This window comes from Dermochelys coriacea, chromosome 7, assembly GCF_009764565.3.
Source record: "Dermochelys coriacea isolate rDerCor1 chromosome 7, rDerCor1.pri.v4, whole genome shotgun sequence".
Classification (NCBI taxonomy): Eukaryota; Metazoa; Chordata; order Testudines; family Dermochelyidae; genus Dermochelys; species Dermochelys coriacea.
Window position 1 is genome coordinate 42,014,978 of NC_050074.1, and position 21,662 is coordinate 42,036,639.

Sequence of the window (21,662 nt, forward strand, 5' to 3'; positions counted from 1 at the left end):
TTCAGCCATATACAAATGTATATGTGATTAGACATTTATATATTGAAGTCAAAGGAAGCTACAGGTTCTCAGTACTTCTGATAATCAGGCACAAGCTGTCTCATGTTGGGCACCCATAAACTGAGGATCACAAAATCAGTGTCCTTTTTTGACCATTTGGGCCCTGATCTTCCAAACATTTATGCATGTATGTGTCCTTCCATTGACTTAATTGGGATTACTCTTGGAAGAGTTTTCAGGACTGGGTCTTAGTTTGGGTTGTTCAGGATGGTTTTTGAATGTTATTGTTCTATTGTGCCATGGTACATGGAAATGACCCTCTGTAAAATAAATAATAACAATAATTACTAAGAAGTCAAACAAGTGATCCATATGTAACTGATATGAAGCTTCAGACACTACTTGCAAACTGAACCAGTCCATATATCATCTGGTGAGCCCTGGCATACCCACCATACCTGCCACTAGTTGACATCTACATACTTAGAGATATGTGTGATATCCAGCACATCTCTATAATATTTATAATGCATGTCAATAGGCCTATTTATATGAGTAAAGTTAAGCATAGAGCCTTACAGTAGAATACTATAGTACTTTTAGCTTAGGTTCTGAAAGTGTGATTGAGTATACTGGTTATTATGTCGTAAATCCCAGAGAACAAATATTTTGTCCGTGCACCTAATACTTTATGGCACACTAATTTACTGATTCTCTAAATGGAAACCACTTGTGCATACGTAGTTTGCACCAATTGTGCATATTAGTTAACCTCATTTCAAAGGTGTTTTTTTATTCTTCACTCCAGTATGGGATACATTACAGCTTCAGTCCTGCAAACACTTATGCAGATGCTCAACTTTAAGCATGTGAGTAATCCCTTTGACTTCTGTGAACTCTTCACATGCTTAAAGTTAAGTACATGTGTAAGTGATTGCAAAATTACTTAACAATGGCCAGAGATTGGTTATTACAGGAAATTGACAGATTATCTTGTTTAGATTTTTCTATATAATGAAAATTGGATAATAAAGTGTGTTAGTAATATAGAATAGTAATAATAAGGAAAATAAGGGTTTTAGAGACTGTAAGTGTGGATTTGATTTTATGAACATGGCATTTTTAAGAACTGTTGCTTTTTTGGGTAATTAAAAAATATAATTGCTCATTCTGTGTTCTTAACTATCATAATTGATAATAAGGAGAACATATATTTTGAAACTAGCATTCATTAGTGAGTCTACAGTCAATACTTTACTCTGTGCTGTGGGGAGAAACATATGGTTAAGAACTACCAGCAATCTTTTCTTGTTGAGTAGTTAGTTGCTGTCTCTAACAAGCATGTTGTATTTAAACTGAGTTTATGTTAAGAAAAGAGAGGTGCTCTTTGTCCTCTTCTAAAAACAAAACCTTTAGCAGGGAGGGGAACAGTACTAGACTTCTAGTTTCTTGTATGTGTGAATTCCCTTCTATTATTAGATGTATAGTAAACTAGTATAAATCAAAAATATAGTTGGTATTATTATTAGTAACTGGTTAATCTTGAGGTTTTTTTTATACTTTTCAAATATTGAAAATTGTGTAATCCTGTTGAAAGCAGACCTTTGCTACCATCAAGATGTGGGTAGTGTCCCTGCCTTGAACTGGGCAACTTACAATTAATTATATTAATGATTATACTTAAACTTATACCTAAAGGAGTATGTAGAAGGGAAGAGTTGAAAATTCAACACAGATAATCCTGTTATTTCAAACTTGGAGGTAGTCTTTAACCTGTTAACCAATATTAGTAAACCTACACTGGGTAATATGCTCACAATGTGTCACAGATATAATCGTTCCTTAAACAGATTTAGCAGGGATTGTTAAAATTAATAAAAAGTCCCCTTGAAATTACAAGAGGCAAATACTTATTCTATACAAACACATCCACTAACTTTTCTTCCATTGTTTCAGTGCCTGTGTTCGAGATGCCTTCACCATTACCTGTGCCTCAGACAAGTTTAACTTCTCCTGAGCCTGGAATATCACCACCTCCATCTTATGTTTCTCAAACAACAAAAGAGAGGATTAAATGGAAAGGAAAACCCAAAAGAAACAAAATAAATAAAGATGACATTAGTTATCCAAGCAACTTCAAGTAAGTGAGGAAAGATCTCTTGTATGTAGATGAAATACTAAGTTTGCTTATGTTGGTCAGTGTAGTATCCAGTATGACAAAAATATGTATCTAGCTTGCAAATTGTTTGGGCATCAAAAAGCTATTTAACAAATCTAGCAGTTGTTTTGCAACATTTTCTGTACTGTTAATTAATATCCAAAATTGCTTTTTCCTATTCAGTACTGGCCTTATTGTATCCTAGGGAAGGCCTAGGAACTTGACTTCCAAATTTTCAGGTACTTTAAGCTGGCTGCCAATATATAAATGGGCATTGTACTTACTAGCACCCAATGTCTACTCCAACTGAAACACAAGCAATCTCTGCATAACAGTGAATGCCAGCTTTTCAGGTAAAATACTTAGAGTGCCTCAGACTGTTCTTATGGATGTTTATGAAAGCTCTGTTAAGTAAATAATGTACACATTGTACAGATGGCAAACTGCTGCATGGAGTCATGATGTAAAGACACACAATGAGTGTGGCAGAGGTGGGAATAGAATTTAGGACTCCTGGGTCACAATTTACCAAGAGGTGGACCATCTGAGAATTGGGCCCCTTCATGGCTTATCAGGTTGGGCATCCAAAATCTATAGTTGCTCTTGAAAATTTTCGCTCTGAATTAGTTCTGATCGGACTTGAAGTAATATCATTTTCTCAATAGAAGGCAAAGTGGGGTAGTTAACTGGAAGATCAAATGTAGCCTATAATACAAAGCTCTTACTTTTAGGGAATATGCTTAAACCCTTGTTGACCTTTTCTTCTTGTACATGTCTGAAGCTACAGATGTATTAGGTAGGGGAGAAGCTGAAGTTACAGGGAGATATGAATTTGGTAACCTTGTCTTGCCACCTGTAGAAAATAAATTACCATAATTTTAAGAGCAAAAAATCAGTCTCTTTCTTCCTCAAACTTTTGTTGGTTTTACTTCAAATGGTGGATAGCAAATAACATGTCCGTTTCTGTATACTTTGGATTTGTCAGATGATTCCCTAAATACCAGTTAAGAAGTGATACGGTTGTGTTACTGCAGAGTTCTTGAGCCCTTTAAGTCCTTCCCTGGCTCACTAAAGAGAACCCCTATAGGACCAGTACTGACTTGGGAGATACTGAGCATCTGTTTCCTCTAAAGGAGAATTACTTACTTGAGCTAGACTTCATAGGTCCTAGATAACTGCTGTTAAACCCCACCTTGGTCTGAGAGGGAGAACAGGGCTGAAGTTACTGTGGCTGTTTTGAATCATTATTTGAGGTATATGTGCTGTCTTTAAAGTTGCAACATTTTGCAAGTAGTGGCTTTGCATAGTATTGAATACCAGAATGAGCAAATACCATGGTACATGAAGGACTAGGCTGTTTGTCCAAGGATTTTGGATGAATCATGTTGTAGAAGGCTTCTACAATGGAAAACATGAGGAAAGAGAACAAAAAGTGGGTAGTGTCAGTTTTCTCTTGGCCAGATGATTAAAGAGGACATGTCTTAGTTACAGCTAGTCAAATAAAGGGACGCAACTAAAGAGACCCAAAAGCTTCTAACACTTCTGAATTGTTCTTTGTTGCCTGACACTATGTTTAGAGACTTGAGAGAGTGGGGGGGAGGGGGAGGAAGAGACTAGAAATCTGCCACTTTCATAGATTAGTCATCTTTGTCTTGATTTCTTTTGTAAAGATGGAAGGAGTTTAATAAAGAGACAGTTAGCTGTGGCAGCTTCTATAATTAGCACAGAAGGACTTAATATTTTGTGGCTCTTTCTAGGACAATTGTAATGTATCATCGCTTGTGAATGTTACTCTGCAAGTCCCTCCATAATGTTAAAACGAATCCCATTAATTTAAAAAAAAAATGGACTTGCTAGACTCTGAAACAAATGTTGCTACTAAAAGTATAGTAGATAGAATGGGGATATATGCACACACAATCTAAACTTCTGCTTCAGTTATTCCTGAGACAGCATATGTGTATCGTATGATAAGGCCTCTTATTTTCTATGCATGGGCCATGTTGTGGAGTTTCTATGATCACTTCAAATACAACTGTTACCCTTGACATTCTAGAATTTGAGTGAAACTGACTTCTAGTATATTTTCAATATGTCTCAAATAAGGTATAAAGTGGTGACTTGATTGATTTTACTTTCAACTGTTACTAATCCTGAATCCTATGTCTGCAGTGTGTGGTGCTCAAATGAACAAATATTTTCTTCCTAGGCACTTGGGCCATGTGGGATGGAATTCACTAACTGGATTTACTGTATGTATTTACCAATACAACTATCAAACTAAACTGATAATGCTTCTGCTTGTGTGGAACAATTTTAGAATCTCGAATTAACTTCTGTTAACTCTTAATAGTTCAATATTGTGATCATGAGCTAAAAATTGCACTGGATTGCAACTTGGCATTCCTTGAGTTTAAAACTTGTATGACACTTTTCTTCAAGGAAAAGTGTGGGGGCAAACGAAAAGGAAAGGCCTCTTCTGTCTTGCTGAAGAGTGGCCAAAATGGAATAATGAGGGTATATTGTTAAAGAAAGCCAATCCACTTAAAATTGGGTAGATAAGATCTTAAGACTCTTCTTAGCAACATATTCTAAGAGTAGAGGAAACAGTAGATCTAATAAATCACACTTCATAAAGTTTTTCTCATGGTTTTTATTTAAGGTCTCTGCAAGACTGAATAGTCACTTGAACTTTTTATAGAATAAAATAGTTGAACTCCCTCCAAGGAGCTAACAAGAAATATGAACTCACTTCAGCATAGAGCTACACTTATTAATCATCTTAAAGTAAGATAGTGCAATGTAAACTGATTTCATTTAGTGAAGGCTTTCACAAACTTGTATTGCATTCAGTGTAATCTGGAGACTAATGGGAATACTCTGTTTGAAAAGCTAGGTTTTTTACCGGTTAGTTCCCCAACTTTTTTTGTTAACTGGCTTAAATTTTAAGAAATGTTCTGGAATCTAAAGAAACTGATAGCTTGTCTCCAATAGACAGTGGGGGCAAAAGATCTATCTGGTTTTAAGATTCTACTCGATAAGTTTATGGAGGAGATGGTATGATGGGATAATGTGATTTTGGTAAGTAATTGATCTTTAAATATTCAGGGTAAATAGGACTAATCCCCTGAGATGGGATATTAGATGGATGGGATCTGAGTTATCCAGGAAAGAATTTTCTGTAGTATCTGTCTGGTGAATCTTGCCCATATGCTCAGGGTTTAGCTGATCGCCATATTTGAGGTCGGGAAGGAATTTTCCTCCAGGGCAGATTGGAGAGGCCCTGGAGGTTTTTCGCCTTCCTCTGTAGCATGGGGCATGGGTGACTTGAGGGAAGCTTCTCTGCTCCTTGAAGTCTTTAAACCACGATTTAAGGACTTCAATAGCTCAGACATAGGTGAGGTTTTTTATAGGAGTGGGTGGGTGAAATTCTGTGGCCTGCGCTGTGCAGGAGGTCGGACTAGATGATCAGAATGGTCCCTTCTGACCTTAGTATCTGTGAATCTATCTATGAATAGTGTTGCTGAAATCTTCTCCTCATTCTCCTCCTTCCCATGCAACTTAAGGAAAGAAAACACAAATACATTAGTATTGCACTGTTTAAGGTCAATGGGTGGGAAAAGATCTGAGATAAGCTAGTCATGTGACAGCAGAGAACTAAACTTCACTCTTACTGATCATCTTGTAGACTATCTTGGATTCAGATCTGAAGAAGCTAGCTATTCAGGTTGGTGTAACAGAGGATCATCTAAACAAAAGAACCTCTGAAAAGATCTTTAAAACAATTGAGAGGAAAGGAGGAATAGAAGCTGTACGGAAAGAGGTCCAGATGAGAGGTACTAATTCATTAGTACAAATTAAGTAAGATACCACTTTGCCAGTATTCTAGCATTCACTTCATTACAGTAATACACTGGATTGAAGTAGACTCTACAAGCTTGCCTTTTTACAAAAGCAAGTAAAACATGACTTTATAGATAAGGCTGATGTAACTGAAGGTTCCTTCCATATTTAATAGAGAATCTGTTTAGAGGCATATTGATAGTGTGCAGGGGGTAAGGGCAATGCAAGCCTCAAAGATTGGATTTGAGCTTTCCTAAAATACAGGGGTGTCCACATCTTGAGGTTTTGCTCTGGGCACACTTAGTAGGATAGCTATATTAAGACTATTAATAGCTAGATATCTGACCCTTTCTCTAGGGCTGTATACTGCCTCATCCCTACCCCCCTGCATCACACAACATAATATGGAATAAGTGCCTCGGAATTCTGCTTTTTTAAGATTTCTGATAAGCAAAAACCTGTGCCTAACAAAGGGTTAGGAAATCAATCTGAGACAGATATGCTCTTGGGTTTAATGTATAACTTCATTTTTCTACAGCCACATCTTCACGATCCAGTTCTCCTCTTCTGCTTCATTCTACATCATCTTCAGAGCAAAGTTCAACTATCAGTCCTAGTATTGAACTAAACTCCCCAGTTCTGAGAGCAGATGATGGACTCAAAGCAATTCTACTAGCCCCTCCCTCTACATCAAAAGCGCTGTTACCTCCATGGAATGTCCCTTCAGTTGTCATTGCACCAGCACCTCCAATGCCGTCTCCTTCTAAAAGGGCATCACCAATGGGTCTATGTAAACAGACTCTCAGTCTGAGAGGACCACAGCTGCATAAAATAAAGACTGAAAAGACCCCAACTACTTTGCATCAAAATGATTTAATGGGTCAGATCAGAAAGGGAATCCAGCTGAAATCGGCAAGTATTTTTTTAACCACTATTAATTGATACTAGTGAGCATATAAGAAAAGCTAAGTATAACTAATACCAATACATCACAACTGGAGCAAAGGAGAGTGTGGAATCTAAGGGTGCAATTTAACACTTGGTGTAGGCCTGTATTCCTATTGCACTGTTGTAGTCGGCTTCCTAGCTGCAACACAGTACAATGTAAATGTAACTCTAGAAACTTTTTTAAAAAAGTCATCTTATTGTCAAGATATAGACAACAAGAATGTGAAAACTGAGAATAAACAAGTTCTTCAGAGTAAAATGTCACCCTAAGCTTGGATGGGTCACTTCCCCAATCTTTGCATCTAAGTGGAACTTGTATGGAAAGTGCTGTAACTTACCTTAGAGTAAGGAAAGCAGTGACTCTCCAAAACATGAGTTAATGCAATGGCAAATAAACAATAAATGTATCTTAGAAATATAAAGTTAGACAACTAATATGTTTTGTTTCTTTCAAATAACTCCATTTTCACTTTTATAAATTAATCAATGTAGTATCAAAGAACTGCTTGATGCTCAGTGGGACACAGTCTCTTATTAGAGAACAGTCAGGGTAGTTAAGTAGTGAACTGTCACTTCACCTGTAGAGTTCTGTTACTTAAAGTAACACACAAATTGACCAAAAAGATCAAACAAGGTTCATACTAGCCAGTCTGGATGAGCACATTAAACCTCCTCTTGTAAAATAGCCTAGAAAGGAATCTTTCCCAAATATGGCTTAAAACGAATAGCAAGACTTGAGACTTGTCTTTTCTCTGCTAAATGCATAGATTAGTAGTATATGGACTTATGTACCATCAGTCAATGGGAGAATCCCAAAGCACTTAAATCAGGGATCTCAAACTCAAATCAGCACGAGGGCCACATGAGGACAAGTACATTGGCCCAAGGGCCACACCACTGAAACCTTTTCATACTACTATACAAAAGTATAGTCAAAAATGGAAAAAAGTGAAAAGTAATATAGTATGCTATTAAAAGTCAATGTATTAACTTTTTTAAAACAAAAAGAACAACTATAATGTGAAGAGGGGTTTTAATGAAATGTATACACTCAGTAATGCACTTCTATCAAATGACAAAACATGCATTTACTTATAGAATTACTTTGGTTAAGCCCTTCCATGAGGCCTCACCTCTTCTCTGCCTCTTCCCCTGAGCACACCACATCCCCGCTCTCTCCTGGAAAGTCCTAAGTGCCACCAAACAGCTGTTTGGCAGCGGGAAGCACTGGGAGGTAGATGGAGGAGCAGGGATGCAGCGCACTTGGGGGGGCAGGGGGAGTGGGAGGAGGGGAGCTTGGCTACCAGTGGAGTTGGCGCCTATGGCGGGCTGCAGGAAATAACTCCAGAGGCCGGCCATGTGTTTGAGACCCCTGACTTAAATGTTAGGTAGGTAGGCTGACTTGTAAAGGTACATGGTGAGGCAGAACTAAGTAGAATAAAGGAGTCCAAATTCCTATTCTGCTTTGATCTAAAGTTGAGATGCATTTCCAAAGCTGTTGGAGTGGAAATCTTGAAAAACTAGGCTTTCTGCTGGTGCTTCTGGTGGAGTTTTATTCCGTACTCATGACCTGTACCCCAAACTGCCAAAAAAAAAAATGGAAGTCTGAGGCTCTGGCTATACTAGAGCTTACAGCAGTGCTGCTGCTGTAAGCTCTCTAGTGTAGCCACTCAAAGCCAATCGTAGTGAGCTCTTCCCATCAACTTGATTGATCACACCCCCCCACCAGTGAGTGGCAGTAGCTATGTCAGTAGGAAAAGCTCTCCAGCATTTAGGTTGGTGTCATTTATATCACTTGGGGGTGGCATAGTCATTCTCCTGAGCGACAAAACTTATACTGACATAAGTGGTAGTGTAGACATAGCCTGAGTTCTTAGATCCTGTGAAATCACATGAATGGTTGTTGTAAACCGCAAAATACAACCCTCTTTGGGGAAATTCTAGGCATCCTGATGTCTGGATAAAAAGACCAACTGGAGCGCTGCGTTTAGAAAACATATACATACAGTACAGTGAACAACAGAATTTTATTTGGAACTGCTAATGTGGTTAAACTTGAAAAATAACTTGAGAAATCAAGAGGTTGAGTTTTGGAACAGCTGGTTCCAACAGGCAAACTTGTCTGCACCATCTATAGCAGGGGTGGGCAAGCTTTTTGGCCCAAGAGCCACATCTGGGTGGGGAAATTGCTTACAGAGCAGGGGGGTGGGGTGTGGGAAGGGGTGCAGAGTGCAGGAAGGGGCTCAGGGCAAGGGGTTGGGGCAGAGGAGGGATGTGAGGTGTATGAGGGGGCTCAGGGAAGGGGGTTAGAATGTAGGAGGGGTGTGGGGTGCAGCAGGGGGCTCAGGATGGGGAGTTGAGGTGGAGGAGGGGTGCAGCAGGGGGCTTAGAGCAGGGAGTTGTGGGGTGGGGTTCAGGAGAGGTTCAGGCTCCGGCCTGGCACCACTTACCAAAGCTCTGGGGTGGCAGCGGTGCGCACCGGGGCCAGAGCAGGCTGCCTGCCTGCCCCGGCCCCAGCCCCGCACCTCTCTGGGAAGCGGCCTGCACCATGCCCCTGGGGGTGGGGGGGGGGGGGCGCAGAGAGCTCCACATGTTTCCTTCGCCTGTGGGTACCTCCTCTCCCAAAGCTCCCATTGGCCAGGAATGGGGTACTGCAGCCAATGGGAGCTTCGGGGGAGGTACCCACAGGCAAGAGCAGTCTCTGCCTCCCCCCACACCCCCAGGAGCTGCAGGGACGTGGTGTGGGCGCTTCCCAGAGTGGCGTAGAGCCCGCGGCAGTGGCAGTCCCGGGGGACAGATCCAGCCCGCAGGCCATAGTTTGCCCACCCCTGATCTATAGGTACTGTAATCAGTCAGCCCAGCTGAACTAAGAATAATATTTAGTATAATGTGCTCAAAGTATGCTATTTATCAACCTCTTTCCTGAAACTTTCTGTGCTAGAAGCTATCAGATGGGTCGCAAAAACATTCTCATTTGCTTCATATCTGTTTCAAGAGTCTCTGGGGGGAGGTTAAGGAACATAGCTGCATTTTCTCAGCAGCATGGGTTCTCCAGATGCTGATCATTATTGTAGCATATCCCTCATCAACCTACAGTAGCTGAGCATTGCCTCGTGCAGTTCTTTATCCTATCACAAATAAACATGAATATGTTCTATCTTAACAATCTAACTGGATCTGGTTAATTGCAGACGGAATAACTTGAAGGTTGGACTTCAGTTGTAAATCTAATGCAGACACTAGCGCTGGCAATGTGAAATAGACCCAACAAGTGTCTGTAGTACCTGCTCCATATGTTTGTATTTGCTTATGAAGCTCTTGATATATGGGAAACTGAGTTTATCCCACAGCCATGTGTCATATAATGGCCTAGATCTACTTATTTTGATGCTGTACTCCCTCAGAAGGAACCCATTTTATTTTGAGCATAGGTTTCAATGACAAAATAATGCGGTTACTCTCTAGGATGGGCTTAGGAAGCTATTTATAACAGCTTTCCTTTACAGCTGTCATGGAAGAAGACACTTTGGGTGCAATTAAAATGTTATCAGAAGTCTTTTTTTAATTGGGGTAGTTAACCACAGAGAAGAGTGACTTTCACAAACAAAAATCTGAGAGCCTATGAAATCTGATAGCAGAGAAAGCACTCACAGTGCTGGATGATTATAAAAGAAATACTCTCTAACAGGGAGGCATGAAAAAACTTTCCAAACAATTAAGTAGCTTGAGTGTAACTCTAACCTGAAGGGGACCCTGAGTCTCACAAGGGGTATGTGTTGCTGGCTCCTGCAATGGGAGAAGGCAAAAAGGAAAAGACAAATTGGGTCCTGTGAGATTTTCAGTCTTCACAGGACATTTGGGGTAGGCTTGAGGTCTTGTAGGATTTGACACATGATTTGGAGCCATAACAGCCATATGGTTACAGTTACTTCCTGGTTTCCAGTAGTTAACTCAATCTCACTCCTTTGCCCACGTGGATAGGGCCAGAGCAGGGCAGCTTCCCTGGGCTTTGCCTCATGCTGCTGCTGCTGCTGCAGGTGGGCCAGCAGCTGTGCAAGGTAGTGAGACCATGCCCAGATGGCTTTACTTCAGAGCGATTCACTTTCATGGTGCCCCATGTGGAGCTGCTCATGGGCCAGGTGCTGAGCCAACATAAGGGCTGCCTCACCTCCCCTGTGGGCCCTGCAGGGCTCAAGGTGGTAGGGCAGTGGGAGTTAAGAATTCATAGGGAGGAAAGGGGCCAGGGCTGAGCCCCATAGCTTGGGCAGAACTCTAGTGAGGAATTCTGGCTGTGGGACATGCCTATGAAGAGCTGCTTGCTGCCTCTTGTCACTTGAATGAGGCTCCTCTGCCCCCCACCCACACATGAGGTGGAGTTTAGCTGGTGACTGTGCCTTGCTTTGCTAGTCTAGTTGGTTCTTACATGGGGCCCATCTGCTTCAGATGGGTAGTGTGGTGGCTGGGTTGATGGCTCTGATCTGGGACTAGGTCTGATGCTTCCTGGCTTGGTTCTCGTTCCTGGTGCAGAGATCCATTCTATTTGAGTATTCCTTTATGCTTGTCTCTTCCCTAATCTCCTGTGGACAAGTCATGCTTGCAGCCTAAAGCTATGCACAACATAGAAACTGGCATTTTTGGAAGCGAAAAGGGAAACTCAGTCACTAGCAATAGACTGTGTATATCTGGTGTTGCTACTGGTGACTTTGTCCCTGTGAGATGTGGTCAGCAAGACTGATCTAATCAGACACCTATTGAGGAGTGTCCTTTTCCAGACTCTGTCTTTTTCTACAGCAGTTTAATGGGTTAAAGTATTTCAGTTAGGGGTTTGCACGCTTAAGACAGACTTCCTTAATGTAGATTGCAGAGACTGTATCATCTGTCCTACCCCAAACATGAGAAATTTCCACTTCTAAACATACTGTTAGAATTTTCCACTGAGTTCTGGTGAACTTCACTGTTGGTGCCCATAAACCCCACTGTCCCTACAACATTTACAGAATATAAGTTATAAAAGGTGCCTCACCCCCACTCCATCCTGGGCTCTGGAAACTTTGTCCATGAGAATGCAGTCTTTTAAAAATTCTGATATAAAATAGAAGCCAAGGGAGGACAAGCCTCTGCAGTTGGAAGGCAAATGACTACTCCCACACCTTCCTGAGCCCCACCTTTCTCAAGGGAAGCCAAGACAATGGGGGGTATGAACAGGTCATCTAATGAAAGGTGCTTGAAAAGCCTTGTGTTAACCATACATTGAGCAGACTCCAGATATGGACTAAGGGAAGGCACTTGTATGAGAGGCAATAGAGAACTGATATGATTGTTAGCTTATTTTGGCTGGTGTAATGTTTCAGCAGTGATATTCCTCTCCAATGAACCCTTGTTTATAAAACTAAAGTGACTCTTCTTCTTGAGTCAGAAGCCACCTCTACGCTAGAATCTCTGCCATATTGGAGATGTGGATAAACATGGTAGCCCCTGATGTACCTCTGTCTCTCAGGGCTCATGAGACTGAACCAGGTCCCCAAAGGATGGTGCAGCCTTCAGCTTTGCAGGGCTGCAGTCTGGGCTGTTAAATAGGAGAATCTGAATGCAGCTCCTGTGAGCCCATGTTCTAACTGGAATCAGAAGACCAGGTGTTAGTGTAGGTGGGATCTTAACCCCCATTCCCAGCCAATGTCTGGATTATTAGACTATGGCTTGAATGGTTTTGAGTGTTTGTCTCTGTCCTTGCATAGCAGTCCTGCTCAAGCATGTCAGTTAGTGACAGAATTCTTCTAGTCAGCGGGGTGTTTCATGAACCCACAAACTGGCTACAGTGTGGGTACACCAGTCACTTGCTGGATGAACTGAACACACTCTACTGGTTTCCTGAAACTTGGGGGGGAAATGGTTCAGCTTTGGGATTTCGTCTATATCTCTCCTTGTGTGCTCTCAGGTGGCAAGGGGAGTACAGATCAAGTTCTGAGATGAGCAGAATCACCTTTGGGATGGAGTCCTACTTGCCCCAAATGGTCCATGTTTTTGAAATGTGTGCATTGTGCTCTGAACAGAGGCTTGTCTGTCTCCTCTGTCTTGCCTGACAGGAACAAGAATGCACTTAACTCCACTCTTGCTGGAATGATTTAAGGGCAGGACATATTTTGTTGTCTCACCCACAGACCTATGGAAAAGACCATTTCCCTTCTCTTGGGGCACAGTAGCCCTTCATAGGGAGGGGAAGGAGTGACTCAGTCTGCATGGAATCCTTTGTGACTAAGGCTCTCAAAACACTTTTTTTTTTTTCGGTCTAGAGATGTTTAACAATTAATACTACCAAACAGAAATCTGTAGGCAATATTCATTTCACTGCCAAGCATGTGCCTGCACTTAACAGCAGTATAGCTGATGCTCTCTCAGTTGCAGGCAGCAGATTCAGAGCACTAGCACTGGAAGCCAAGTAAGTGCCAGAACAGAGGTGGGCAGCGCTATGGAATCTTGGTTGCTAGAAACCGTAACCACAGCCAAGGGAGCATGTGTACCATGCACTTTTTAAGCTTACAAAATGGCATTTGATACATGTGGATTACATTATTTTTTTGGGGGGGAGGTGGGGGCTGAATGTCTACTAGGGACTTGCCTATACCAGCAATCCCCAAATTGGGTCGTTCATGGTCTTGCTTTAGGTAACTGGTTATCTGTGGTGGTCTCACCGCAGGTCATCCAGACCCCCATCTAGGGATTCATAAGTCACAGGATGTAGGAGAGTTGAACCCAGGCTGCAGGGACGCACAGCAATGTCAGGAAGCCAGTGACCTTGCAGATCTGTAGGCAATTAATTCAGTTTCTTCCTTGGGTTTGCCATTTAGGGGGGTAAGGGTGTATTGTTTAAAGCAACCCTTCCCTTGGCTTTCTTCAGGGCCTTCTGGGTCAGTAAGTTATTTCTCTTGTGCCAAAAAAGACTCTCTGGGGCAGGCTCTCAAACTACAGGACATGCAGTGGAGAGGTAACTCTGTACAGCTCAAGGTGCACAGATCACAAATTGATCAAATTGGGGTTGATGAGGGTGACCTGTGGCCTATATGGGCATTGAAGGCATATGTGGCTCAGTGACCATCTGGTGAGGGTCCCCTTCTCAAATTCCAGTTTGTGGGAGTGTGTAGCAAGGTGCTGTCATTCTTAAGCTTGCCACTGGGAGATTATGGCTACCACTTCTTCCATACAGGGGCATCAACAGCAGCTACCCAGTTGGACCTGGGTGCATCAGAGGTCCAGGCTATAGGGCACAGATTTAGGCTCTAAGTTCTTTGTGTGGTTGCCTAAGGGGATGCTGATGCAGTTGATGAGCCATAATTACCACAGGCTTTCAGTGTCTGCTTCCTTCCCCATGTCTATCATACAGAATGTATCCAGGGATGTCTACAGCTGGGGATATGGATTTGGGGGCACAGCACTGTGCACTGGGTTTACAAGAAAGCATGTAATTCAGCAAGGGGCTTGCAGCTGGGTCTTGTGCTGAATGGAGTTGTGTTTTGGCACAGCAGATGGGCATGCAGTGGGACCAGCCCATAGCTCTCTTGAATAGCCTGGTGCTCCATCAGGACATACCAGACATCCTTGTTATCCACCTAGGATGACTTGGGAATGTGCCATGGGCTCCAACTGATCTGGGAGGCTAAGTGTGTTATTGGACTACTGGTTGACTTGTTTTTTGGTGTGAGGATAGTATGGTTGGACATTCTAGCCCACAGGGTTTGGTGGACTGCTGTTCACCCACAAAAAAGGTGGATAGGGCCCAGAGGAAAGCCAGTTTGAAAGAATCAACATGGCTGGAATCCCAAGGTAGCTGAGGTATCAGATTAGAGTGCAGCTGAGATTTATCAAAGGGATTGAATGCACCTCTGATATAGGTGCTGATTTGTTCCTCAATGATCTCTGTATGGGGTTGGCCAAACTTCTAGGTAGCCTGTGCAAAGTGGGGTGGTGCCTCCTTGTGACAGGTGCCCAAGGCAGGAACTCACTGATTTAGGCTCCAGATACAAAAAGGTAGCATAGTGAACATTGTGAGGGCAATCTCTATATGAGAGGGGTATTGTCTAACCCCCAGGGGCAAATGTGAACCAGGGGCTGGGGTTGTACCCTTGGGGGACCATCCCGTTAATGCACTTGAATGTGGTGTTGGCTTGGGGATCAAGGTCCTCTTTTGCCACCTCCCCAGAAATGGGGAGGGATGCTAGTGGGCAAGTGTGTGTTCCTAGAGACCATCCCAGTGTAGTGACTACCTCCTGCTGTGGTGGGAGCCCCCAAGAATTGCCAAGGGTCAATGGAGTGTTAGTGACTGTGCTGGACTGTCCCCCAGTGGGAACCTTGAATGCAATTTGATGAATAAAGTTGCAGCCTGCTTAAAAGCCATATCACATGTCCTTGCCTCCTCCTCTATGGTGAACATACTATTGTCCATTACTGTGGGTAATAGAAAAATACAGCATTAGCAATGGAATACTCCATTAAAAGTGGCTAACGCTTGTCTGGCTGTGGTCCAAGCTTTAGTTCCTTTTCTTTTGAGTAATGCTTTGAACCACAGCTTGCTACCTGTTTTGGAATGTAGGTGTGGAGTCATACAACTTCTGGATTGACCTTGCAAAAACTCTGAATATGGAGGTGGAGTCCTTTGGGGCTCTTTAAATTCTACAATAATTCTATTCATCCTTAAGTGTTACTCTACACCTTTCCAGTCTCCATCTAAGATGGTACTTTCTTATAGATCTTGCTTTTTGGATGGGGTTTGCATTTAAAAATCATGCTATTGTGATCTGTTATGTTCTTGTATTGCTATTTTTAGGGGGGGAGGAAGTTAACTGGCCCATAGATTATAGCTTTGTTTTGACTTTGACAGAAATAACTAATCCCGCAGTTGCAAAGAATTGATGAAACAAGTACTGTACAAATTCCTGCATGTCAAGACTGAAAATCTCAGTGTTGCAAAATTTGCATTAACAAAATATACATTTAGTGACATTACCCTTTTTTACTTTACTGCTGATGCTTGCTGAGAAATGCCTAAGCAAATTGCAAGTAGTGAGCTCTGATCCTTAAGCTGTAGAAGTTACATGAGCAAAAATGCCTTGGCATCTGGAAGCTTGTTTTAATTCTTTTGTGATTTTTAAAAAAATAAATAAAAATAAAAAATTAATCCAACTAAAGCCTAATGGCTGGGCAACTATCACAGCTGCTTCCTTGAAGCCAGGGAAAAGCTGTCTAATGCTCTTTAGAGTGCCTGGAGCAAAGCTCTTTCAGAGATAAAAGGTGGCCTCTGATGCTCCAAGCCTCATCTTCACTAGTTTTGAACATTAAAAGTCTACAAAATTAGGTGGTTTCTCCTAAACATCTTTCCTCCTGGGAGGAGGAGTTCCTTCCCTACAAAAGGCTTTGTAATACAGGGAGGGTTGATAACTTCACTATAAATGGAAGTACACCAAGCCTATCTGCAAGCAGAAGTGTCAATCTTATTACCTCTATATGTGCAGTATTTCCTTGTATTTAGGAAATATTTGAATCTCTATTTGAGGCAATTCACAAATTCTTAAAGGCAAAGTATGAGTCAACTGCTCAAATCTGGGAAAAGTGTGTGTACTAGCTATTTTCCATCCTGAGGTTAAAATTGGACAAATGTGGTCTTATCCTAATAACTGAGTGGAAGTTTCATCCCTAATTTGCAAAGGTCAGGATTGGATCTTGTGAAATGACTGAAGCTTTACTTAAAGCATCTCTTCCAAATTAATTCATTTCTCATGAGTTGTTTAGTCTAAAACTAAACAAACAGTGATTTCAAATGCTCATACATGCATCTTTATTGATTTTTGGTCATGTTTTTCATTCTGGTAATATTTGAAAGTAAACATTGGATAGCATAATCATACTTTCTAAAAATAACTTTTAATAGTAATATGCCACCTCACATCTGGAGTGGACTTTCTAATGTTGAAGCAAAACTCTTCCCTGAAGAAAACTTAATTTAACAGATTGTTAATCATAATTCCTAGTTAAGTAACAGAGTCTAATAGCCATAATCCTCAGCGCTAGTTTATTGATCTAATCCTGAGAGGTATTTTTGGCAGAATATGCTAATCTAATTTGGAAACTCTTACAAATAATTGTTCCAACACCTTAAAAGCCCTTAGTATAAAGCATTTGTTCATGTCTATGTAGTCACTGCCTAGTAAAATGAACATCATTCGTGATCCCTGTTAGTAGCACGTATTATAATAGGTCAGAAAGGACAACAAAAAGCTAGGAGTTGCAGTGGCTTCTGTTTCATAGTTTCATTTGTCTTGTTCAGTGACAGTATCAAGGGCTGTCTGTAAAATGGAAACTGGTATGTGAACACCACATGGTACTGTGGATGGAAAGGGCAGCCTTGCCAGGTCCTAATCTGGAATACTGTATCTCGTCAGTGTCCAGATTCTTCATCCAATGTCCATGATATGACATGATTTCAGGTCTTTATGGTGGATGGCTGATTTGCAAATCTCCTGAACTGTGTAGCTCTGAGTTAAGTCTCTGCTCCATGTAAGGTGTCAGACTTAAGTCCTCTTACCACAGCACCTGCACTGGGAGGGCAGATAGGCTTGGTGTATTTGCATTTTTAGTGAAGTTATCACTCCTCTGTGTATTACAAAGCCTTTTGTAGGGAAGGAATAACTCCTCCCAGGAGGTAAGGCCTTTATGGGGAATTACCTAGTCTTGTAGACTGTTCATGTTCAAAACCAGTGAAGATGAGGCTTGGAGCATTCGAGACAACCTTTTATCTCTGAAAGAGCTGCAGTTGCTCCAGGCACTCTCCAGCTAAGCTTGGTTTGTTTTCTCCTGTCCCAGAGTAGCTATTCAGGATATATTCAATCCTAGGCTCCCATCTAAGGATGCATACATCTGAAGCTGTACTGGAATCTGGGTACAGATCAGCTATATTGGATAAGAACTAGTTCTGCCTGGCTGCTGACCTGGAACAAAGTCAAAGTAAGGAATAACTAATTCTATGTCCCCTGTCAATGCAAGAAAACAAACATCTTGCTTTCACTTCCAGTATCCAATCAAAGACAAGTAGCTTCATGGTGCAGCTATCAGACTGGCTTGAAATAGGATATGTGATTTCTAGCTGTAACTCTCCCAAATGTATAAACTGACCCAAAGTTAAGGCAGAGTTATTGAATTAAAACAGATTTTATTTCTTATTTTGGCCAACCAATTAATCATTGTATAGTACACTTAAAGAACGTGTTGAATCTTTACTAAATGCATTCTTGCCGAACTTCATAAATAGTAACTTAAACCTAATTCCATATTTCTGGTCTTAATAGTTCCATCACTACAATTAATAGCATTATACAAGTCTAAATGATCACACCTATTAATCTGTTTAAACAGGTGACTCTAACTCCAACATCACCACAATCCCCCAACGATGGAGGACTAGTAGCTGCTCTTAAGGATGTTATTCAGAAGAGATACAAGGCCCTTGACTCTTCAGGTAGGCTTATAAAATCTTCTTTGCTTAGAGAACTTTAGTATTGTGCTTTTCTGTTAAATTAGGAAATTTTACCAGTGTCTATTGGTGTAGTAGTTGGAGAAACGCTACTGCGTTCAGTCTAACTTGTTTTAGAACCCTTTCAGCTTGATTCTAAAAGGTTCACTGTCTCCATTTATTCTGGATTTCTGACATGGGTGGAAATTACCCATAGACAAGAGTTAATACAAAACTTAAAATAGTAGTCCAGTATCTATTACAGAAGTTACTTCATGGACTGGAGTACTAAGTACCTGCAAAAAATACATTTGGTTTTGTTCTGATCTACTTGTTGCTGAAATGGCATTCTTGAGGTATGATAGCTTACATCAGGGGTTCTTCAAACTTCATTGCACCTTGACCCCCTTATGATAACAAAAATTGCTACATGACCCCAGGAGAGTGGAGCAAAACCTGAGCCCACCCGAGCCCTGCTGCCCCAGGTGGGGGGCCAAAGCCCCACTGTCCCAGGGGGGAGAGCAAGCCGAAGCCCAAGGACTTCAGCCCCAGACATGGGGCCTGTAACCTGAGCCCCACCTCCAAGTGCTGACACCCTTGGTCTTCAGCCCCGGGCAACGGGGCTCAGGCTTTGGCTTTGGCCCAGGCCCCACCAAGTCTAAGCCAGTCTGAAGACCCCATTAAAACAGGGTTGTGACCCACTTTGGGGTCCTGACTCAGTTTGAGAACTGCTGGCTTACATGTTTATAAGGAAAATGATCAAAACAAAGTACATCAACCAAGTATAGGCAAAGGAGAAGGAAGGGATGCAACACTAAAACAAGTAATTAGTTGTACCAAATTTAATGTCTTTTGTTTCAAGTCTATTTAGGTAGCTTTCTAAACAATAGCTGAGCAGAGATGAGTAAATTCTAAAGAGTCTAATGAAAACTCCTGATTGACCTAGTCAGGCTAAGAATATAGCACTAGTAGTAGCAGGATAGGAGAACTTGCCCAAACTAGTATATCTTCCACCCCAGCTCCTGTTCTTTTTGTAGTCTGGATCATCTAGTCACTTAGCACCTGCAATCACCCTTGCATACAGGTTTAATTGTTCCACTTACTGATACCCAAAAGTTAGAGATGGTTATGTATTGTTATGTCCCCCAGGCTGTTGTGATCACTGCATAGGAGATGTACAACTTTATCATACAGAGAAGCTTTAGAAATGTTTTCAAATCTCTCATACTGACTATTCTTTTCCCCCTGTATCTGTCTCTCATATAATGACAAGGGTGCTGGAACAATTTGTATAATGGGATTGCTGACAGCCATTGAACCAAACTGCAAACTCTGTATATAATGGAATCCACTTCAAGCCGGGGGGTGCTGCAGCTCCCCTGCACCCCTAGTTCCAATACCTATGTATAATGGGGTTACTCAGATTGATGGTCTCTCCTCCTCCACCTAGGTCCATTATAGTGTCAGTAGTGGGTTGTTGTGTGTGTTGTGACCTCTGCATTCTCAAATTAAAAAAAAAAAACACAAGTATTCTGACCTATAGAGCAGGGGTAGCCAACCTGAGCCTGAGAAGGAGCCAGAATTTACCAATGTGCTTTGCCGAAGAACCACAGTAATGCATCAGTAGCCTGCCCACCAGCAGCCCCACCAATCAGCACCTCTCCCCCTCTCCCCACACCTCCCAATCAGCTGTTTTGTGGCATGCAGGAGGGTCGGGGGGGGGCGAGGGGGAGGAGCGAGGGCACTGCAGACTCAGGGGAGGGTGCAGGAAGGGGTTGAGTGGGGGCAGGGCCAAGAATTGAGCAGTGCGCACCCCCTGGCACGTTGGAAAGTTGGCACCTGTAGCTCGCGCCCCCACCACAGTCTGTGCCTATACAAGGAGCTGCATATTAACTTCTGAAGAGCTGCATGTGGCTCTGGAGCCACAGGTTGGCCACCCCTGCTATAGAGGGAAACATGCATTTTGAATCCAAAAAGGCTGGTGCAAGTAATTGAGAACTACTGCCTCTGACCTAAAAATAGACTACTTGTAGAAAGGCCTCTATAAGTTAGTATCCCAATTCATGCTTTCTTACCATCCTCCCTCCCTCCCTGACTCTTTTGGATTGGTAATTTTGATACTGAGTTATCTTGTAAAATTACTCATGTATTACATTTAATTCCATGAACTACCACTGTGCTCTGTGATCTGACTTGGTAACTTTTAGGCTGACTGATTTACAGGAAGAATCCTCTGGAGATAAACTTGAATCCCTCGTAGTCCTGAAGGCCCTACATCAGACATCAATAATTTGTATATGCAATTACTAGATGAGGATAACATTTATTGTAATTTAAGTTTTAGGAAACAGCAATAATGAAACATGCCTGTCTAGCTTAGTTACAATACAAATCAGCTAACTCTTCTAGTGAATCTATGATAGGGAAGTTGTTAATCTTTTGCCTAGTATGGAAGACTAATATATTCTAAATCTCATTTTGCAGGTGAGGAGACTAGATCAGAGAACGAAGAAGAATGGAAAGACTAAAAGGTTCTTTATGCTTGAGGTATAAGAAAAATTGTAAGCAAACTTGGGTACTCCCCCTTTTTTCCCCATCCCTGCCCCCGTAGGAAAAAGTTGAACTCTCCAGTTGCTTTTGTGTAAATACTACCTACTAAAATATCAAAATGTAGATGGATTTTAAATCACCAACTTTTAAATGTGTGATTATGGGGTGTATAAAATAAACTTTTTTTTTTTAAAAAAGTTAGCACTTATTAGGAATCACTACTTCATTACATTTTTGACCACTTGCAAATGAAGACCTGCTTTTTACTACATGATTAAAGTACAGTATAGAAAACTCCTGGAAAACTAACCCTTAAATTATTTACTTCAAAATACCTACCTTAGGTAGTCCATAAAATTAGACACGATGAACATCCAGGCAATGGTTCTGTAAAAAAGGAGGGGGGGAACAAGCAAACTCTTCACTTAAACTTGTAAGGGCTATTTTCTGCTTCCATTGAAGTAAGTGGATGCATTCTACTGTCTTCAATGAGTGTAGAATTTAGCCCTAAATAAGAGCCAAGTATTCAGCAAGTTGTTGATGAACACTAAACTTAAAATACCTGGGATCTTGAAGAATACTAAAGACCATCCTCTAGTTAACACATTGCCCAAAACTGAAAATGCAGCTCAACAGTTGAGCAGGAAGGGGGAAAAAATACTATAT

The 21,662-nt window shown here is 41.6% G+C and overlaps 1 protein-coding gene across 5 annotated transcripts; it reads left to right on the forward strand.

The window, feature by feature from the left end:
• Positions 1 to 1,037: 1,037 nt before the first annotated feature.
• Positions 1,038 to 21,183, forward strand: LOC119859125 (neural Wiskott-Aldrich syndrome protein-like). 5 transcript variants are annotated; one of them, XM_038410829.2, is made up of 7 exons: positions 1,038 to 1,144; positions 1,957 to 2,140; positions 4,368 to 4,410; positions 5,847 to 5,994; positions 6,540 to 6,913; positions 18,350 to 18,452; positions 20,931 to 21,183. In XM_038410829.2, the coding sequence occupies exons 1-7, from the start codon at positions 1,108 to 1,110 to the stop codon at positions 20,972 to 20,974; spliced, it is 933 nt and encodes a 310-aa protein (XP_038266757.1). In that variant the 5' UTR covers positions 1,038 to 1,107; the 3' UTR covers positions 20,975 to 21,183. The 5 variants fall into 5 exon arrangements, with proteins under 5 accessions (XP_038266757.1, XP_043375116.1, XP_038266759.1 ...); XM_043519181.1 differs by lacking the exon at positions 1,038 to 1,144 and adding an exon at positions 1,204 to 1,283; XM_038410831.2 differs by lacking the exon at positions 1,038 to 1,144 and adding an exon at positions 1,235 to 1,310.
• Positions 21,184 to 21,662: the final 479 nt, after the last annotated feature.

Bases quoted from the DNA above. Each gene is read 5' to 3' on its own strand.
- LOC119859125 (XM_038410828.2), top strand. From the start codon at position 1,364: ATGTTAAGAAAAGAGAGGTGCTCTTTGTCCTCTTCTAAAAACAAAACC. The intron at 4,411-5,846 runs GTATGTATTTAC...ATCATCTTGTAG, and splicing joins ATTCACTAACTGGATTTACT to ACTATCTTGGATTCAGATCT. The intron at 5,995-6,539 runs GTACTAATTCAT...ATTTTTCTACAG, and splicing joins GAAAGAGGTCCAGATGAGAG to CCACATCTTCACGATCCAGT.